Consider the following 15842-nt stretch of genomic DNA (forward strand, 5'->3'; position numbering starts at 1 on the left):
TTAGACCATTCATATGGCCAAACATTCTTTAATCATTCAACATGCAAGGCAGCCCTGTTTAGGGAAGTTTTTAATGACTGATGTTTTAATGTATTTTTAATCTTTCGTTGGAAGCCGCCCAGAGTGGCTGGGGAGGCCCAGCCAGATGGGCGGGGTATAAAGAAATCATCATCATCATCATCATCATCATCATCATCATCATCAGGGCTCTACAGGATTTTATTTCGATGTTTGCCTGTTATTTGCTCTTGAAAGTGCTTATTTACCATAAAACACACTTTGTTTATGTGGTTATGGAAATTGTAAATACAGTGGTGCCTCGCAAGACAAAATTAATTCATTCCGCGAGTTGTTTTGTATTGCGATTCTTTCGTCTTGCGAAGCGTGGATTTCCTGGGTATTAACAGCTTTAAGAAAAAGGAAGCAAACTCGCAAGACGTTTTTGTCTTGCGAAGCAAGCCCATAGGGAAAATCGTCTTGCGAAGCAACTCAAAAAATGAAAAACCCTTTCGTCTTGCACGTTTTTCGTCTTGCGAGGCATTCGTCTTGCGAGGTACCACTGTAAAATTTCTTAAAACACACTTTCAGGGGTAAAAATCAGCCACAAGGGAAATGAATTCCAGCAGAAAAATAGTGGGACACCAATCCAGATCAGCAGCACATTTAAGATTGGGGATCCGTGGGTGCATTTTCTCCTCTCCAAAATAGAAGCAGACAGGCTAAATGTGCTTGTTTAAACATGTGCCTAATGCCATGAGTAGTTGGCCCTGGAGTTTCTCAATTGCCAGGTCCTTTTTTTTGTTGGTATCCGTCTGTCAGGTAAATCCCTTCCATAACTGCTCAGAGTAGTTCCAGTGGCTCTAGCATCACTTTTCCATGTACCTGTGACCACAGAGTTTCTCTGAATGAGGTATTTTAGTGTGGAGGAAGCAGATCTGTGTTTCACTTCACAAGCCTATTAGAAAATGTGTCTGAATATATTACAGCAACAGGCCACTGACTACCTTTTCTGAATGAGACCTGCACTCTCAGTTTAGTTTTGTGATATTAAATAACAGACCGACCTTTGGAAGAGTTTTAAAGTAAAGTTTACCTTTCTTTGCCAGTAGGTGGGGGTAGAAGCCCGTAATCTGCCGTTCTTTAGCTGTCTGGCGGCCGCTGGCAGTCTTGTGTCCACAATTGGACATGTGAAAAATAATTGAGTTCAGCTTTCCTTACAATAAATAGATGAGGAAGGTGAGCTTCGCCTACAATTTGAGCATTTGCATCATGCGTGGCAAATATTCTGACACATCATTGAGCCTCACTTTTCCAATTTAAGGTAATTGTTCTGACTCGGGGAGGGAATAACATCAAATAAGCTAATTTTAACGAAGTCAGATGCTAAGCTGTTAGCTTTTGGTCAGGTGTTACAGGCAATTCAGTGACCTAACAAGTGGCAAAACAAGTTTAGTGTCATCTTGAAATAAAAGAGGTGTTGTCTAAGGACCAGGCAAGCTAGTTGAAATGGCTCATCCTCGTCACCAACAAATTACTCCACACAGGCACAGGCAAACTTGGCCCTCCAGATGTTTTGGGACTACAACTCCCATCATCCCAAGCTAACAAGACCAGTGGTCAGGGATGATGGGAATTGTAGTCTCAAAACATCTGGAGGGCCGAGCTTGCCTATGCCAGTTCCACAAGCTTGGAAAAGGCATTAGGGTTGGCCCTACCATTAGGCAGAGTTAGGCAGCTGCCTTAGGTGTCATGAAAAGGCGGCAAATAAGTTATTTAATTGATTATTTCATTTTTATGCCAGTGAGAGTGAGAGGTGCTTTAGGGCTTTTCTGCCTCAGGTGCCATAATAGGAGTTTGGTTCACCTTGATTTGCAGTGGGGACCATTTCATTTCTCCATCTCCAAAATATCATGGGCCAGACATGCAATTGTACCCTTCTATAGTGCATTGCATCTGCAGATCCAAAAATGGGCTTTGCTGCTGCAGACAAGCCAGTTTCTGAATCCCCCAATGCTGAAGTTTTGATGTATGCTGCAAGCCTCAAGCCTCACCCACATTAGTAGTAACTGATGCCCACATTCCCACTCCAGCATCAGAATTTCCCCTGTCTCACTGCCTTCCAGCCAGGTCTAACCAAACTCAAATGCCTCTTAGGGCATTTACCCAGCTAGCAAAGGAATGGATGCAGCCCGTACATAACACATGAACCTGAATCTTTCAAGTCTAATTTCCATAGTGAAATTCTTCACAAAATTAAGTTTAAGATATTAAGAATTAAGTTTAAGATATTAACTGATGCAAAAGAAAGAGGGGGCTTTGCCCTGCCAGACTTAAAGTTGTACTATGAAGCCGCAGCTTTCTGCTGGCTAAAAGACTGGCTACTTCTCGAAGACACTGATGCACTGGACCTAGAAGGTTTTAACAATGCTTTTGGTTGGCATGCATACTTATGGTATGATAAGGTTAAGATCAATAAGGCCTTCAAGAACCATACTGTCAGGAAAGCGGTATTTAATGTCTGGACAAAATATAAAGACTTATTGGAAAACAAAACTCCAAGGTGGCTTTCACCTCTGGAGGCTAAGGCCCGAAAAAGACCCAATATGGAGGCCAAATGGCCAAAATATTGGGAAATATTAGAAAAAGATGGAGATAATTGGAAGTTGCAGAGTTTGGAGAAAATGAAGGATAAAGTGCGAGACTGGTTACACTACGCTCAGATTAAAGAAGTCTTTAAAAATGATAAAAAGTTAGGGTTCCAGGTGGAGAAATCGAAGTTGGAAACAGAACTGTTAGAACCTAAGACTAAGGTACTTTCAAGAATGTATAACTTGCTGTTGAAATGGAACACACAAGACGAAATGGTTAAATCGGCTATGATAAAGTGGGCACAGGACATTGGGTATAACATTATGTTTGAGGACTGGGAAAGGTTGTGGACCACTGGGCTGAACTTCACAGCATGTAATGCTCTGAAGGAAAATGTAATGAAAATGATATACAGATGGTACATGACCCCAGTTATACTTGCTAAAATATACCATTCGTCTGATAATAAATGTTGGAAATGCAAAGAAAGTGAAGGAACATTCTTTCACCTCTGGTGGACTTGCCCTAAAGTGAAGGCCTTCTGGGAAATGATATATAATGAGTTGAAAAAGGTATTTAAGTATACCTTCACTAAGAAACCAGAGGCCTTCCTTCTGGGTATTGTCGGCCAGAAGGTACTAAAGAAGGACCGAACATTTTTTATGTATGCAACAACGGCAGCAAGGATACTCATCGCTAAGAACTGGAAAACACAAGATCTACCCACACTGGAAGAGTGGCAGATGCAGCTGATGGACTATATGCAACTGGCAGAGATGACTGGCAGAATCAGAGACCTGGGAGAAGAGAGGGTGGAAGAAGACTGGAAGAAATTTAAGATTTATTTACAAAAATATTGTAATTTGGTTGAATGTTAAGAAGGATGCTAGATCATAAATAATTGTCTACCACCAAACTAGATTTGAATTTGATGATAAGTGAGATTAAGGAAAATATAAACCTTTTTGAGAACTGATAGATTCTACTTAAATGAGCGGATATAAGATTGCAAACAAGATGATAATTTGCTTGAAAAAAAACTTTTCAACGATGTAAGTGGGAGCGGGAGACGTGAGGAAGTCTAAAGAAGTGATGAAATTATGTTATGATATAAGTAATGTTGTTTATTATTTATGTATTGGTATTTTTAAAAAAACCTTAATAAATATTTATATATATATATAAGAAAAGAAATTCTTCACAAAATGAAAACGATTGGCTAGCAACAGTATTGCTACATACATGACAACCTAAGGCAAAGAAACACTCAGGGAAGCAGGTGATGTGAGGGGCATCGCTGACATTGGCTTTCCTCACTCCCTTTCAGGAGACAGTCACAACTGCAGAGCTAAATCTGAAAGAAAGAGCTCCATTTCATCCTTGGTCAGCCAGCTGAGCACTGGAAACACAGAGGCAGAAATAGCAGAGAGCTCTGTACACATAATATTATTTTTTGGCCTGGTGCGGAGAGGAACAACCCCTATGTCTCTTAATATTAATGAAATCCCCTTAAGAAAATATATCCTGGTATTGTTCACCATTGTTCTGTGCATCTTTCCAAATGTTCTGCATAGTTGCTTAGAAAATATAAAATATCAACTATCACATTCTCTGTGTTTCTGGAGCGCTTCCTCCCCACCCTTCCAAATCAAATGTGCAAACGCTCAAGGGAACACAAAACCCTTTATGGCATTCACAAAAAACCCCACCCAAAAACTTGAGCAGTTCTGCAGAATCAGCCAATCTTTCTTTTTTCTTCCCCCTTTTCTGTGTGCAGGCAGGAAAAGCAAAAAGCAAAGCCACAAATGTGGGCATTGAGCTTTCCCTCTCATTACCTGGAGAGGAATGTGCTCTCTGGGTGGCTAACTGAACCAATGGGTAATTAAAAGTAAACAATAGCTTCAAATGCTAGGAAGAATGGGAATACACAAACACAAAAATTAGGAGACAATGGAGACAACCCAAAGGTGCTGAGCCTCAAGCTTTTTGTTCGCCTCACAGTAAATTGTGGATTTTTGGAAATGCAATTACAGCACAGTACAAAGAAAAGGAACAAAGAAGAGTGAGGATGAGAAAGTTGCAGACACAGAAGAAAGAGCTCTAAGCTGCATTAATCATCCTCCTCATCAGGAGAGGCTCATCCTCTGTGGTGGAGGAGGAGCAAAAGCTTCCTGGTAGAAGCATCACTACCGCTTGTTAGGAGGAAGGAGGCAGCAGTGAGGTTGGGGCTGCAGGCGGGAATGCTGGGTTGGCTCTGCCAGCGTGTCTGTGTGGCCCCAGAATTGCTGCCACGTCACCCTCACCTTTACAGCAAAATAGCAGCATGCTTCTGCCGGGAGGCTATTGCTGTGGGTACACAGGTGGCACTGTGGTCTAAACCACTGAGCTTCTTGGGTTTGCCAAGTGGAAGGTCAATGGTTCGTATCTGCTCGACGGTGGTGAGCTCCCGTTGCTCTGTCCCAGCTTCTGCCAACCTAGCAATTTGAAAGCACACCAGTGCAAGTAGATAAATAAGTACCAATGCAGCGGGAAGGTAAACAACGTTTACGTGCTCTCTGGCACTTGTCACGGTGTCCCATTGCACCAGAAGTGCTTTAGTCATGCTGGCCACATGACCCGGAAAAGCTGTCTGTGCATAAATGCCAGCTCCCTTGGCCTAAAGCAAGATAAGTGCCATAGTTGCCCTTGACTGGACTTAACCATCCAGGGATCCTTTACCTTTTACCTATTGCTGTAGCATCAAGCTAATGGATGAGCCTCTCCCAATCATCGCCTTACCATTTCTAGAGTGTTTCAAGATTTCATAGGCAAACTCGGCCCTCCAGATGTTTTGGAACTACAACTCCCATGATACCTAGCTAACAGGGCCAGTGGTCAGGGATGATGGGAATTGTAGTCCCAAAACATCTGGAGCCCCAAGTTTGCCTATGCCTGATTTCCAACATTTCCTAGTTACAATCCCTAAGCAGCCCTGGAAGCCTGGAGTGGAGAACCAGCAGCCCTCGAGAGTGATGCACTCCAAGAATGCCTGCCAAGTCACAGGTTCCCCACTGCAATTTGCAATGCTTCTATTTTGGAACACTTAAGTGTGATTATTACAGTCTGGTGTTGGGCTCTACATCCAGCCCTCCAGAATGCTAAGCTAAGTCCGTGGTATCATTTCCCAGGATAGTAGTTGTGGGGTGGAGCCAAGGCTGAGAGAAAGCACCTAGAAAGTTCATGAGTGGAGGAGTTCCTGAATCACAGCTCAGCCTCTGAGCCACTATGCTGCACAATGTACTGCTATGGTTTACAGCAGGATAGGGAGAGATCTAGGTCAGGGAGTTCCATTCGGGCAGAAGCAATGAAGTACTGTAACATGATACGGCATCAGTGTATTGGGATGTCATGCCTTAAGAGCTCAACAGAAATGAGGATTATACAATTGCAGACATTACAGTTAGTCACCTTGGGCGGGTTTGCCCTAAAACCTGGAGCAGGAGTGTATTAAGTAAATAAGTAAGTTAGTACTTTTAGGAATTCGATATCTGAGATGAATACGCATGGTCAATTTTTACCACCATGACATCATGGTCTGTGTGTAAATTTGTTCATATAAAAGGCAAAATATATCTATAGCCAAAAGAAATGTTTTTATTGCATTCCCCCTTTACCATGATTGTCTCTCCCTTTTATCATGTAGGGTTTGGATGCATGTATAAGAGTCAGCAGGGCTTGACCAATTTACAAGTTCTCACTTCAAGGTGACATTTTACCCTCAGATTCTGAGCCATGAATTTGAAGAAATAGTTCAGCATATTTTCATGAAAAGGGAAGAGACAGAAGACAGTCTTCACAAGTTCAAACTGGTAATTGCAGTGGCGGGTGCCTAAGTAAGTTTCTGTCTTTCAATTCCAGATGATAATGTCACCCACCATGCTACCAATTGCTTCTTATTATATTCACGTTTCAGAGAATTTTCATGAAATGCCATGACCGGCAGCAATTCACTATACTGACCAGTATCAATACTTTTTCTTATTAAGATTATTCTTGCCATTTCAGTTATCATGTGGTTGGTGCGATTGACAATTTCATGCTTAGACCTCCACCCTTTCCTTTGTCCATGGATAAATAGAAATCTGCTCTTCCAGCAGGGAGGTTGAAGAAGTTTGGTTCTCACCATTTGCTGGAAACCAGTTGAAATTGAGGAACCTACATTAGCCATGCCTATTGACCTCAGTGGGTCTTCTCTTAGGAGGAATGACACTGAGTACCACCCAAAGTTGCTTCCAAGAGCACAAAGAGTATGTTCTCAGTGTTTGTATGGTGGCTTCTTAAACACCTTTTCTGGGAGACTTTGCTGGTGTGGTAAAATTGCCGAGAGTACTGCATCCCACAAAATTAGCCATCGGTGACTTACATGGTTTGCTTTTTCAGTGCCTGCTACATAGTCAGGATTATTTAAAAATGGGTCTTGGGCCTCCTTTACCATCAGCATCAACAACAGCATCCAGCAATGGTGTTGCTGCCACTTCCTGGGAGGGGTGACCAGGAGGTAAGATCTGCATGGAGCCAATCTGATGTTCTTGCCCACACAAACTTGCTGTTTCCCCTCCCAGAAAGTGACAGCACCACTGTGGATGGGGCACTATTGCTGTAGCTCTGCCCCACTGGACGTGTCGCACCTGAATGCTTGCACAGCAGGAAAAAGCTAAACTTGACTCAGAGTGCTGTTCAGTATTTAGTTAGTAGTAATGGCCTGTATCCTTAGGTAACCTAAGGAAGTTCATGGAAGGAAACTTCCCTGCCCCTTCTTCTCCCAGGGCATCACAGGTAGCTACATAGGGATGGAAAACTCCCCTGCTGTGAATTTAACTAATTTTATGTAGGGAAAAGCTTCTAATCCATGCCACTTTGCAAACTGTTAATTTAGCCCCAAATTTGGCCCATGCTCTGGACCAAGGTTTTCAACAGAGTTATTATTATTATTATTTTTTAAAAGCCGTATACTTTACCTTTCTTCTTAAGGAGATTGCAAATGTTATTGTCAGACTCAAGCAGTTTGCCCAGGGCAACAGGTCACCTGTCCTTCTCATACTGATGTGTTTGGCTCCAGTAATTACCCTGGGATTCTTCAATTTAAAAGGCATTCGTGACAGTTTAGGAAAACGAACCTTGGGCTACTTCAATTTATGAGGCAAGGTTTAGGAACCACAATGACATAAGGAAAGTCAATTTCCGTATGAGGCAAATCTTGTGATGTGGGGCCTTGATACAGGCGAGTCCGACACCGACTGAAACTTTGTCCCTTGACAACCAAAGTTTCAAAATTCAGTGGAGCAACTGCCCACTAATATGCAGTGCTGCTGGCTAGGCTCTCAGTGGTTTCTATCTCTCAGGGCAGAGGTAGCTAATGCAGGGCACATTGGAGTCACATTGCTAGCCAAACAAACACAATGCTTATCATGGGAGCCACCGCATACAGCACAGCAGCCACTTTACTGCTTTGACACGCACCGAAATTGGCCACTGGTGCGCATGTGCTGACCTGATTTGATACCAATTGCATGACATATGAAAGCACCCCCAAATATCCTTTCAAGTTAATGGAATGTAGCGGGAAATTGACAGCTCTGGAAAGAAGCAATTTATTTTTACTTAGAAAGGGAGAAAGCAGAGCCATGGAACCATGGAGAGCAGAAACCAGGGAAACTTCAGTGCTTTCCCCAAACCATCAACTTTTTATCCAAAGGGCATGCTACCAGTGCAGAATTTTGGAAACCTTAGCTTCGGAGTGTACATTTCCCTCTTGCCTTGGAAACATATATATATATTTGTTATATAACTTATCAAACTAGATCCCATCAAACGTTATGTCCAGACTCTCCAAACTTACTCAGCAGCAGGGCACTCCAATACTACATGCCTAATCTGAAAAAGCCCCACTGGCTTTAATGAGACACCTTTCCAGGTTTATTGGTATAGAACTGTATTCTGAATAGCAACACTCTCCCCCCTGCAGTTTAGCACACTGGTGAGGAAACTGATATTGAGGTGCATGTGTCCCAGATGTCCCAGGATCCTCTACAGCAGCCTCCACCAACCTGGTTCATCTAGATGTTGTTGGACTGTGACTCCCATCAGGACTGGTGTTCCAACAACATCCAGATGGCACCAGGTTGGGGAAGGCTGCCTTACAACTTTGATGCACACCAGCAACTGGTATGCACACTGCGGAAGAAAAAATACCGTGGCAAACCAAAAGACATAGCATGCTGTCCTGCTATGCCCAAATAGCATAGCATTGCATAGTCTTTGAAAAGTGATCATAAAGCTGCATATTCAGAATTGTTGATTGACTTATTGCAGTATAGAACACAACCTATACAAGGCACAGTAAGCAGAATAAATGACAGGGAAAATAGCTCAAACGTAACTTCTTAGGCCTAAGGTAGACTTTGTAGAGGAGTGCCTGATTCCCTTTTGGTTTGTCTGGGCAACTGTGGCCTAGCAGCCCCAAGAAGACTCTGGTTGTGTCTCCAAGCGTGCTGCATAAAGTTTTCTATGCATCATCTGCCTCCTACCATGAGCTGAATGCAGAATCATACATTCTGGAATGGGAGACCACATAACTTGGACTACAAATATTCAAACAAAATTCTTCTTTTATCTTCTCTATAATTGCATGTGCATGGAACAAGGACTTAATGATTATTATTATTACTATTATTAAAAAACAAAAAAGATGGATAAAAAAATCCCAAGACCAAAACAAAGATTGCATTTTCTGCAGCTGGGCTCTTGTTTGCTGTGTAATCAGGAAGCAATCTGCTATGTGAGCGACAATGTGGATGTAAGTGCAATATAAACTAACAATTCGTATTTCAAGGGTGTAACAGTGTCCCAATTCTCCACAATCAAGCATTTCTGCACAGCAATAAAGTGTCCTGTAGGAAGCCTCTGCTCCCATTGCAAAACAAGATGATGGTCAAAAGAGGTAATTTAATTCCAAATGTTACCTGCTAAGGCTGCCGATGGTTGTTCAGCAAGCTGCCTAGCACTGTCACAGCAAAAGTTTATCTGGCAGAATAGCTTTGATTGTCTGTGTAGGGGCAAGACATAGTCATACAATTTTCTCTGCTTGCATCCTCTGCCGTAATAGTTGGGCAGGCAGTTATCTTTTTTTTTTTTAAAGTGACCAGACACTGATTGTTGTTTCTTTTCAGATGCGTAACACATCTGAAGCAGATGGTGTGACCTTCTTATTGTGTTGAGGCATGCATTGCCTTTAGTTTCTATTTTAAAAACATGACATAACCAGCGCTATTCCACCCTCCTCTCCAAAGGCTAGGTTTTCACTTGGTTTGAACCATAGTAAGATAATATGGTTATTAGAACCAAGGACACCATATCAGTGTTCCTCTACTTGGCAATTTATTGCAGATGTAGCACTCTTCATGAGTGCAGTTTTTTCCAGTGCCCAGTAATAGCATTGCCATCAAAATCTTTAGGCACCGAGCAAACAATCCTTCTAAAAGTGGTACCCTTTTAAATGTATTTGTGGGAAGGAGTTATTGGTGGGGTTTTTGTTCTTATTATGATATGTAGTGAAGGTGCCAAGCGAGCCGCCGTGGGGAGAGCATTCCATAAACAGGAAGCCACCGCAGAAGAACCCTGTTCTTGGGTTGCCACCCACCAGACCACTCATAGAGGGGGAGCACTAAGAAGCACATCAGATGTTCATTTTCTGCTTAACTGAGCCTGGAGCTATATGCCTTTTCTCTTTATCTTTAAAGCAGGTAACTGTTTTCTAACCTGCTCCATTTTACTTTTGGATACTTTTATAGATTACCTTTGCTAGCTGAAGCCTCTTTTTTTTTTTTAGAACAAAATTCAATTTTAAAAAGTGTGCGTAGTCATTAGGCAGTATCTGCTTTATTTTTCTTTGTTTATTCTTTTTATACCCTACTTATACTAACCTCATTAGCATCTTCAAGCCTTTTCTCAAAAGGTAGGGGCAACCGTTTGAAATCCTTGAATCCATAGGAAACTTATTAACCAAAGGAGTTTTAATTAAATAGAACCAAATGCAGTCTTTAGCATAAAATCAAATTAAACGTACAAAACAGCGACTTTCGCTCTCTACCAGCTAATTACTTCCTGTGTTTTATGTCAGTAATAAGGACAGGGTAGAATAGTTTGTAGTGGCAGGTTTTGTTCTGAGAGCTTCATTTCAGAGTCAAGCCTGGTGTTTCAGGATTCAGCAGGCAAGAGAATGCCAATCAATTGGAAGTGGCTCAGACAGTGGGGCGGAGCTGCTATGCTACCTTCTCAGCAGGTGGGGTTGCTGTTGCTTCTGATGAGGAAGAGGGCAAGGTGATGGGAAGGTTGGTGTAGTGCAGACACAATGGCAGGAGCACCAGATTGGCTCCACTAGTGCATTCGCAGCGCACCAATCTCCCCTCTTTTTCCCTGTCTTCCCAGTAAGTACGGGCGATCCACCTGCCAGGAAGCTAGTGCACTGGTTCCTTCCCACCTAGCATGCTGTTTCTGGACTCAAAGCACATGGAAAGTTAAGGAAATGGTCCTCACTTCACACATTTTCCCTCAAATCCATGTGCGGGAGTTTTCTTTCAGCTGTTTGGAATTCAGCATTCTGTCTCAAAAGACTATGGGAACTGGTTCACTATTGAGGCATCTAATCATAAGCCTGCATTTTTATCAAAGCTTATATCTTTGATCAGGGCCTGTATTTTAAAATGAGCCTAAAGATTTTCAAATGTTTATGCCAGGCAGAAGACCAGCTGCCTAAGAACCTTGGCAATGTTTTTCCTCCTGAACAAGGGGCCCCCTGATTTATAGCGGAAAACAATTCTCAAAGTCAAAAAGGGAATTACAGGCTGAGAGCCAAGGTTACACTGACCCTACATATTACAGAATATAAAAAAGGCTGAGAAAACATAAATTAAGAGTTGATAAATAGTAAAATAAAACCATGTGCCTCCCATTAAACTTGAGCCATATTTTCCTAAGGTTAAAAGGTCAAGAGCAATGGAAAAAAAACATCTAGCTGGCAGAAAGGGAGAGAGTATTTTGGGAAGTCTTTTTCTAAAGTTGTTTCTTTCTTAAACTGAGATCCTTTTAAGATTTCTTTTCCTTTTAAAAGGTTATTTATGTTATGTATTAAATATATTGGCTTAAATGTAATTATGCAAAGGATTTAAGAAATGATGGATTCTTATTTCATATAGTTGGAAGAGATCACAGGGGCCATCAGCCACCAGTCCAGCCCCCCTGCCAAGCAGGAAACATCATTAGAGCACACATATGGTTGTCAGGCCTTTGTTTAGAGACCTCCAAAAGAAGGAGATCTTTCAATGATGATGTGAACTCAAGATCCTTGAAGATAAAAAGTTAAGATTAACCATCTGTTTTGGAAGGCAATAGGGCAAGGAGGGCAAGAGGTGAGCTGGTAATTAAGGTTCCTTGTTGAGACACATGTAAGATATATTACTACTTATTTGTCATTTATAGATAGAAGAATATATAGCTTTTTGTTTCCCATAAAAGGGAAGGGAAATGGGTGTATCTTTTGTGATTGGTTCTAGCAAACAGCCAATAGGAATTTCAACCAGGCTGATTGGATAGAGGCAGCCACAGGAGGAGCAAGGGGGCTGGATTAAGGAAATATAAGTGCTGGCCAGAATGGCAGGAGGCCAGGCCAGAGCTTGGTAACCATATACCACTGTGCCTCTCATTTATTTGTCTGACAAATGAATTATTATTTTAATTTCTCTATTGCTGCGTTGAATATTTCATTCCAGCTAAGTGTTAACCACAAGCAGGGTGCTACACTATCATCTTCCCTGCACTCTCCAAATACATAAAAGAGGGCAAGACCTATTACCTCACCCCACCCCAGTTTATCCTCCACATCCTCTTATCAAGAACATTGGGTCTTCTTGATCCCAGTGATTTGTTTGCTTCACAAGCAGCTGCCCTCCACCCTCTTGTGAGGTAAAGATGGCTGATGCTGATATTAAACAAGGGACTGTTGCTGATATATTGTTTTAAAACAACAGGACAAACAGGGGCAGCCCAAAGTATCTCTCCCCCCAAGCAATCCTCAACTTATTTCCTTTGCGTTGTTTCCTTAATAACTTTGTCCAGTGATGTCTTAAGCTTTTTAGTTTAGCATTTGATTGATTACAAGGATAGGCCTAAAATGTCATTTTAGAACCCAGAGTTGAGATAACATGGAAGTTGCCTTCATCCAACCAAAGCCCTGCCTTACCTCTGGCTTGAAGCTGCTTGGCCTGCCTTGCATCCAGTCAGAGCCTTGTCTTGCATCCAGTCTAGGGATGGGCAAAGTTGTTGGTTTCCCTCAGTTTCTCATTATTCCATTCTTAAGTTCAGTTCTCCACATTTACACATCAGATTGTGACATTTTTAATTTTAATTAAAAAGGGAGTTATGTGTATGGGGAGAAGGGGGCATGTTGCATGCTGAAGCAGTATATAATTTTACTCATGCATTTAACCAAAGCAAAGGAAGTCATTTTAAGACAGAACTATCACTTGATCATTTTTGGAAGCGTGAAGTTTACTTTGCTTTATTGTGCTAGAGGTTGAGATGGATGATCCCTGAGGTTCCATTCAGCTCTATGACTTTTTGTACAGCAAATGGATATGCAAACCTCTAGGTATGGCCTGTTGGTGCTGTTTACATGGCCTGCAGTTGTGTGCTCCCTATTTTATTGCAGCAGGTAGATTTATTGAGGAGTGAAATGCAGTTAAAAGCTAGAAGTACCAGGGGAGGCATTAATAGTTCTTAGACTTTTAAACAGAACAAACAGATTTTAATCTCCCTTTAAAGTTGCACATGTCCCTCCGCTGGGAGTTATGTACTACCAAACTTTAGGAACATAATGTAAATCTGAAACCAGTTTGCGTTGCTTCCTCTAAGAAAAGAGCAAGCCTTGATAATCCCAAACAAATGGGCTGATCAATTGTGCTTAAAGCAATTGAGCACACTTTTTGGAAAAGTGTAAAGCTTCAAGACTGGTGGTGAAATTTTGTTGATGTCCTGGAACTGAACTTCAGCAAAGTAGCATAATGGCTAGAGACTGTTTGGATTGGGACCTGGGAGAGGCTGATTCAAATTTCTATGTAGGGGAAGACAATCCCTCCATCCCTGGTGCCTGGAAGTTAGGCAAACCTCAAACCTCAAACCTGTGACTCCGGACTGATTTCCAGGAGCTCATGCAGCTGGGAAGGCTATTCCTCTACTGCCATGCAATGACCAGAAGCAGCAGAAGGCTTCAGTACAAACCTTCAGAATAAAATACAGTTCCTTTAAACCCACAGTGTTCCTACAAGGAGGAAGAGACTGGGACACTGTCTTTGCCATAAATCTACTTAACATCACAGCTGGCTCCAGGCATTTGCTGGACCAATAAGCTCCCAGATTGTCCTGATTTGCCTTACATTCAGCTTTATCTTACCATGTTCTCTCTTGTTCCAACCTCGCTGTGCTTTGTCAAACTGGTGTGGGTCAATGGGTCATTGGGCTAGGGATTCCCTGCTTTCCCACAGCCTTAGTCTTCTTGCTGTGGTTATTTCAGGAATGCAAATCCATTGTCCAAGAGGGCTTGACCACAGTAATCATATACCCTTTCTTGCCTGTTCATAGTCATAAAATGGAAAGGAACTAGGAAAGTAGGCAGCTATCACGTCTGAATGCTATTTGGTACTTTAATAAGAGTAACCAGCATCTATGCACAAAATAATGGTGTTTGATGACGTTAGTGTTTTTTGGTTGCATACATGGGACTCCATTTAAGTGCAGCATCTTGAACGTCTCCTGATTTAGTCCCTCTAACATGAAAAGAACCGAATCAGCTTCTGAATACTAAGCACTTCAGTTTAACTGGCTTGTGGTTTTGATCGCTGGCCATAACTCCACTTCCTCTCCCTTGGTGCCCTCTCCTCTCACTTTCTTGGCTGATGAGGATAAATCCCCCTTTGCATGACAGGCAAAAATAAAATCAAAGTAAAAATGGACTCAACTTCGTGGCGCCTTAGGAGATTGTTACTGTGAATTATCTCATCCACCCAATACCAGGGATAAGACGATGGCTTATCTGAGATTATTCACAAGTCAGCTGCCTTATACCCCTGTGTTTAAATTATAGCAGGATGTATATGGTAGCAACACCATCAATCATACATAGGGGCTTTGCTAGCTGAAAACAAGCTTACTTTTGATTCATCTGTTGCATCAATCTCTAGCAAAGAAATAATAAACTAATGTCTCTTCAAAGGCTCCTCCATGGAATAGTAAAGAAAACCAGCACAGATGCATTTATTCCCCAATCGCTCCCAATATCCCCGCCCCCCTGCTAACAGTAAAGAACAGGAATCTTTTGCTGGCTGGATTCTTCCTTGCTCAAATGAGAGCAGCGGGGGCAGTGGAACTCTAGAGAGTGATCTGCCCCTTTTTGAGATTCCATATCTTGTCCTTTCCCACCATGTTCTTGCTTGTTGCTGCTTCCCACTTGCCATCTTTAATTTGAGGTTAATTTGCCCAGAAGGCCCTGCCTCTATTGCTGCAGCCACAGTTCTTGCAACTGCTGCCTGCGATGTCTCATTCTAATGCTTGGTATCGCTGCTACTTACTCAAAAGGGTCACTGGGATCAGCCCTCAGGAGCTCTGGCGGAATTGGTATTCTTTTGTAGTACATCTCCCAGTCGAAGGCTCCACGCATGGCATCTCCCGCTTGCGCCTCGTACCCAAAGTGATTGTGGTCAATGACATCGATCATGGGACACACAATGGTCTTATGGTTTAGCGCAATCTGATCTGAAAGACGAAAGCATAAAAATACAAAAAAAGAGGGTACGTCTAGCCAAGCCATCTATCACATTTACCGCAAAGTAAATCCCTTAGGCTTTTACTTCTCCTCTTCCCCCGCCCCTCAAAGTTTTGAAAATTGCCTTAGCATCTCCCCATGGCCCTAAAATCATTTCAGTTTTCAAATCTGCATCCGGCCTCTATCTGCAACGGGCTTGACGCACTCGGCCTGTTATTAGAAGCCATTATAGTTCTTCAAAGAGAGTCACATCCCAGCGAGACCCACAGAAGTCAAGTCATCTATATCTCTGTCACTTTGCTGCTCTAAGCTGTCCCCAATCTGTCACCTAAGGAGTCAGCGAGCAAGCAAAAAATAAAAAATAAAAACCAGAAAGCAAAAGAATTGTCATTTTAGCTTT

At 42.2% G+C, this 15842-nt stretch overlaps 1 protein-coding gene across 4 annotated transcripts in view; it reads right to left on the reverse strand.

The window, feature by feature from the left end:
* Positions 1 to 15842, reverse strand: part of GALNTL6 (polypeptide N-acetylgalactosaminyltransferase like 6) — a 456612-nt gene that overhangs the window by 75791 nt on the left and 364979 nt on the right. For all 4 annotated transcript variants that reach the window (XM_083755724.1, XM_083755726.1, XM_083755727.1 and 1 more), the window contains exon 7: positions 15249 to 15432. In XM_083755724.1, coding sequence (XP_083611850.1) covers positions 15249 to 15432 — 184 coding nt within the window. The remainder of the gene's footprint in view (positions 1 to 15248; positions 15433 to 15842) is intronic.

This window comes from Podarcis gaigeae, assembly GCF_964106915.1.
Source record: "Podarcis gaigeae genome assembly, chromosome: 9".
NCBI classification, from domain to species: domain Eukaryota; kingdom Metazoa; phylum Chordata; class Lepidosauria; order Squamata; family Lacertidae; genus Podarcis; species Podarcis gaigeae.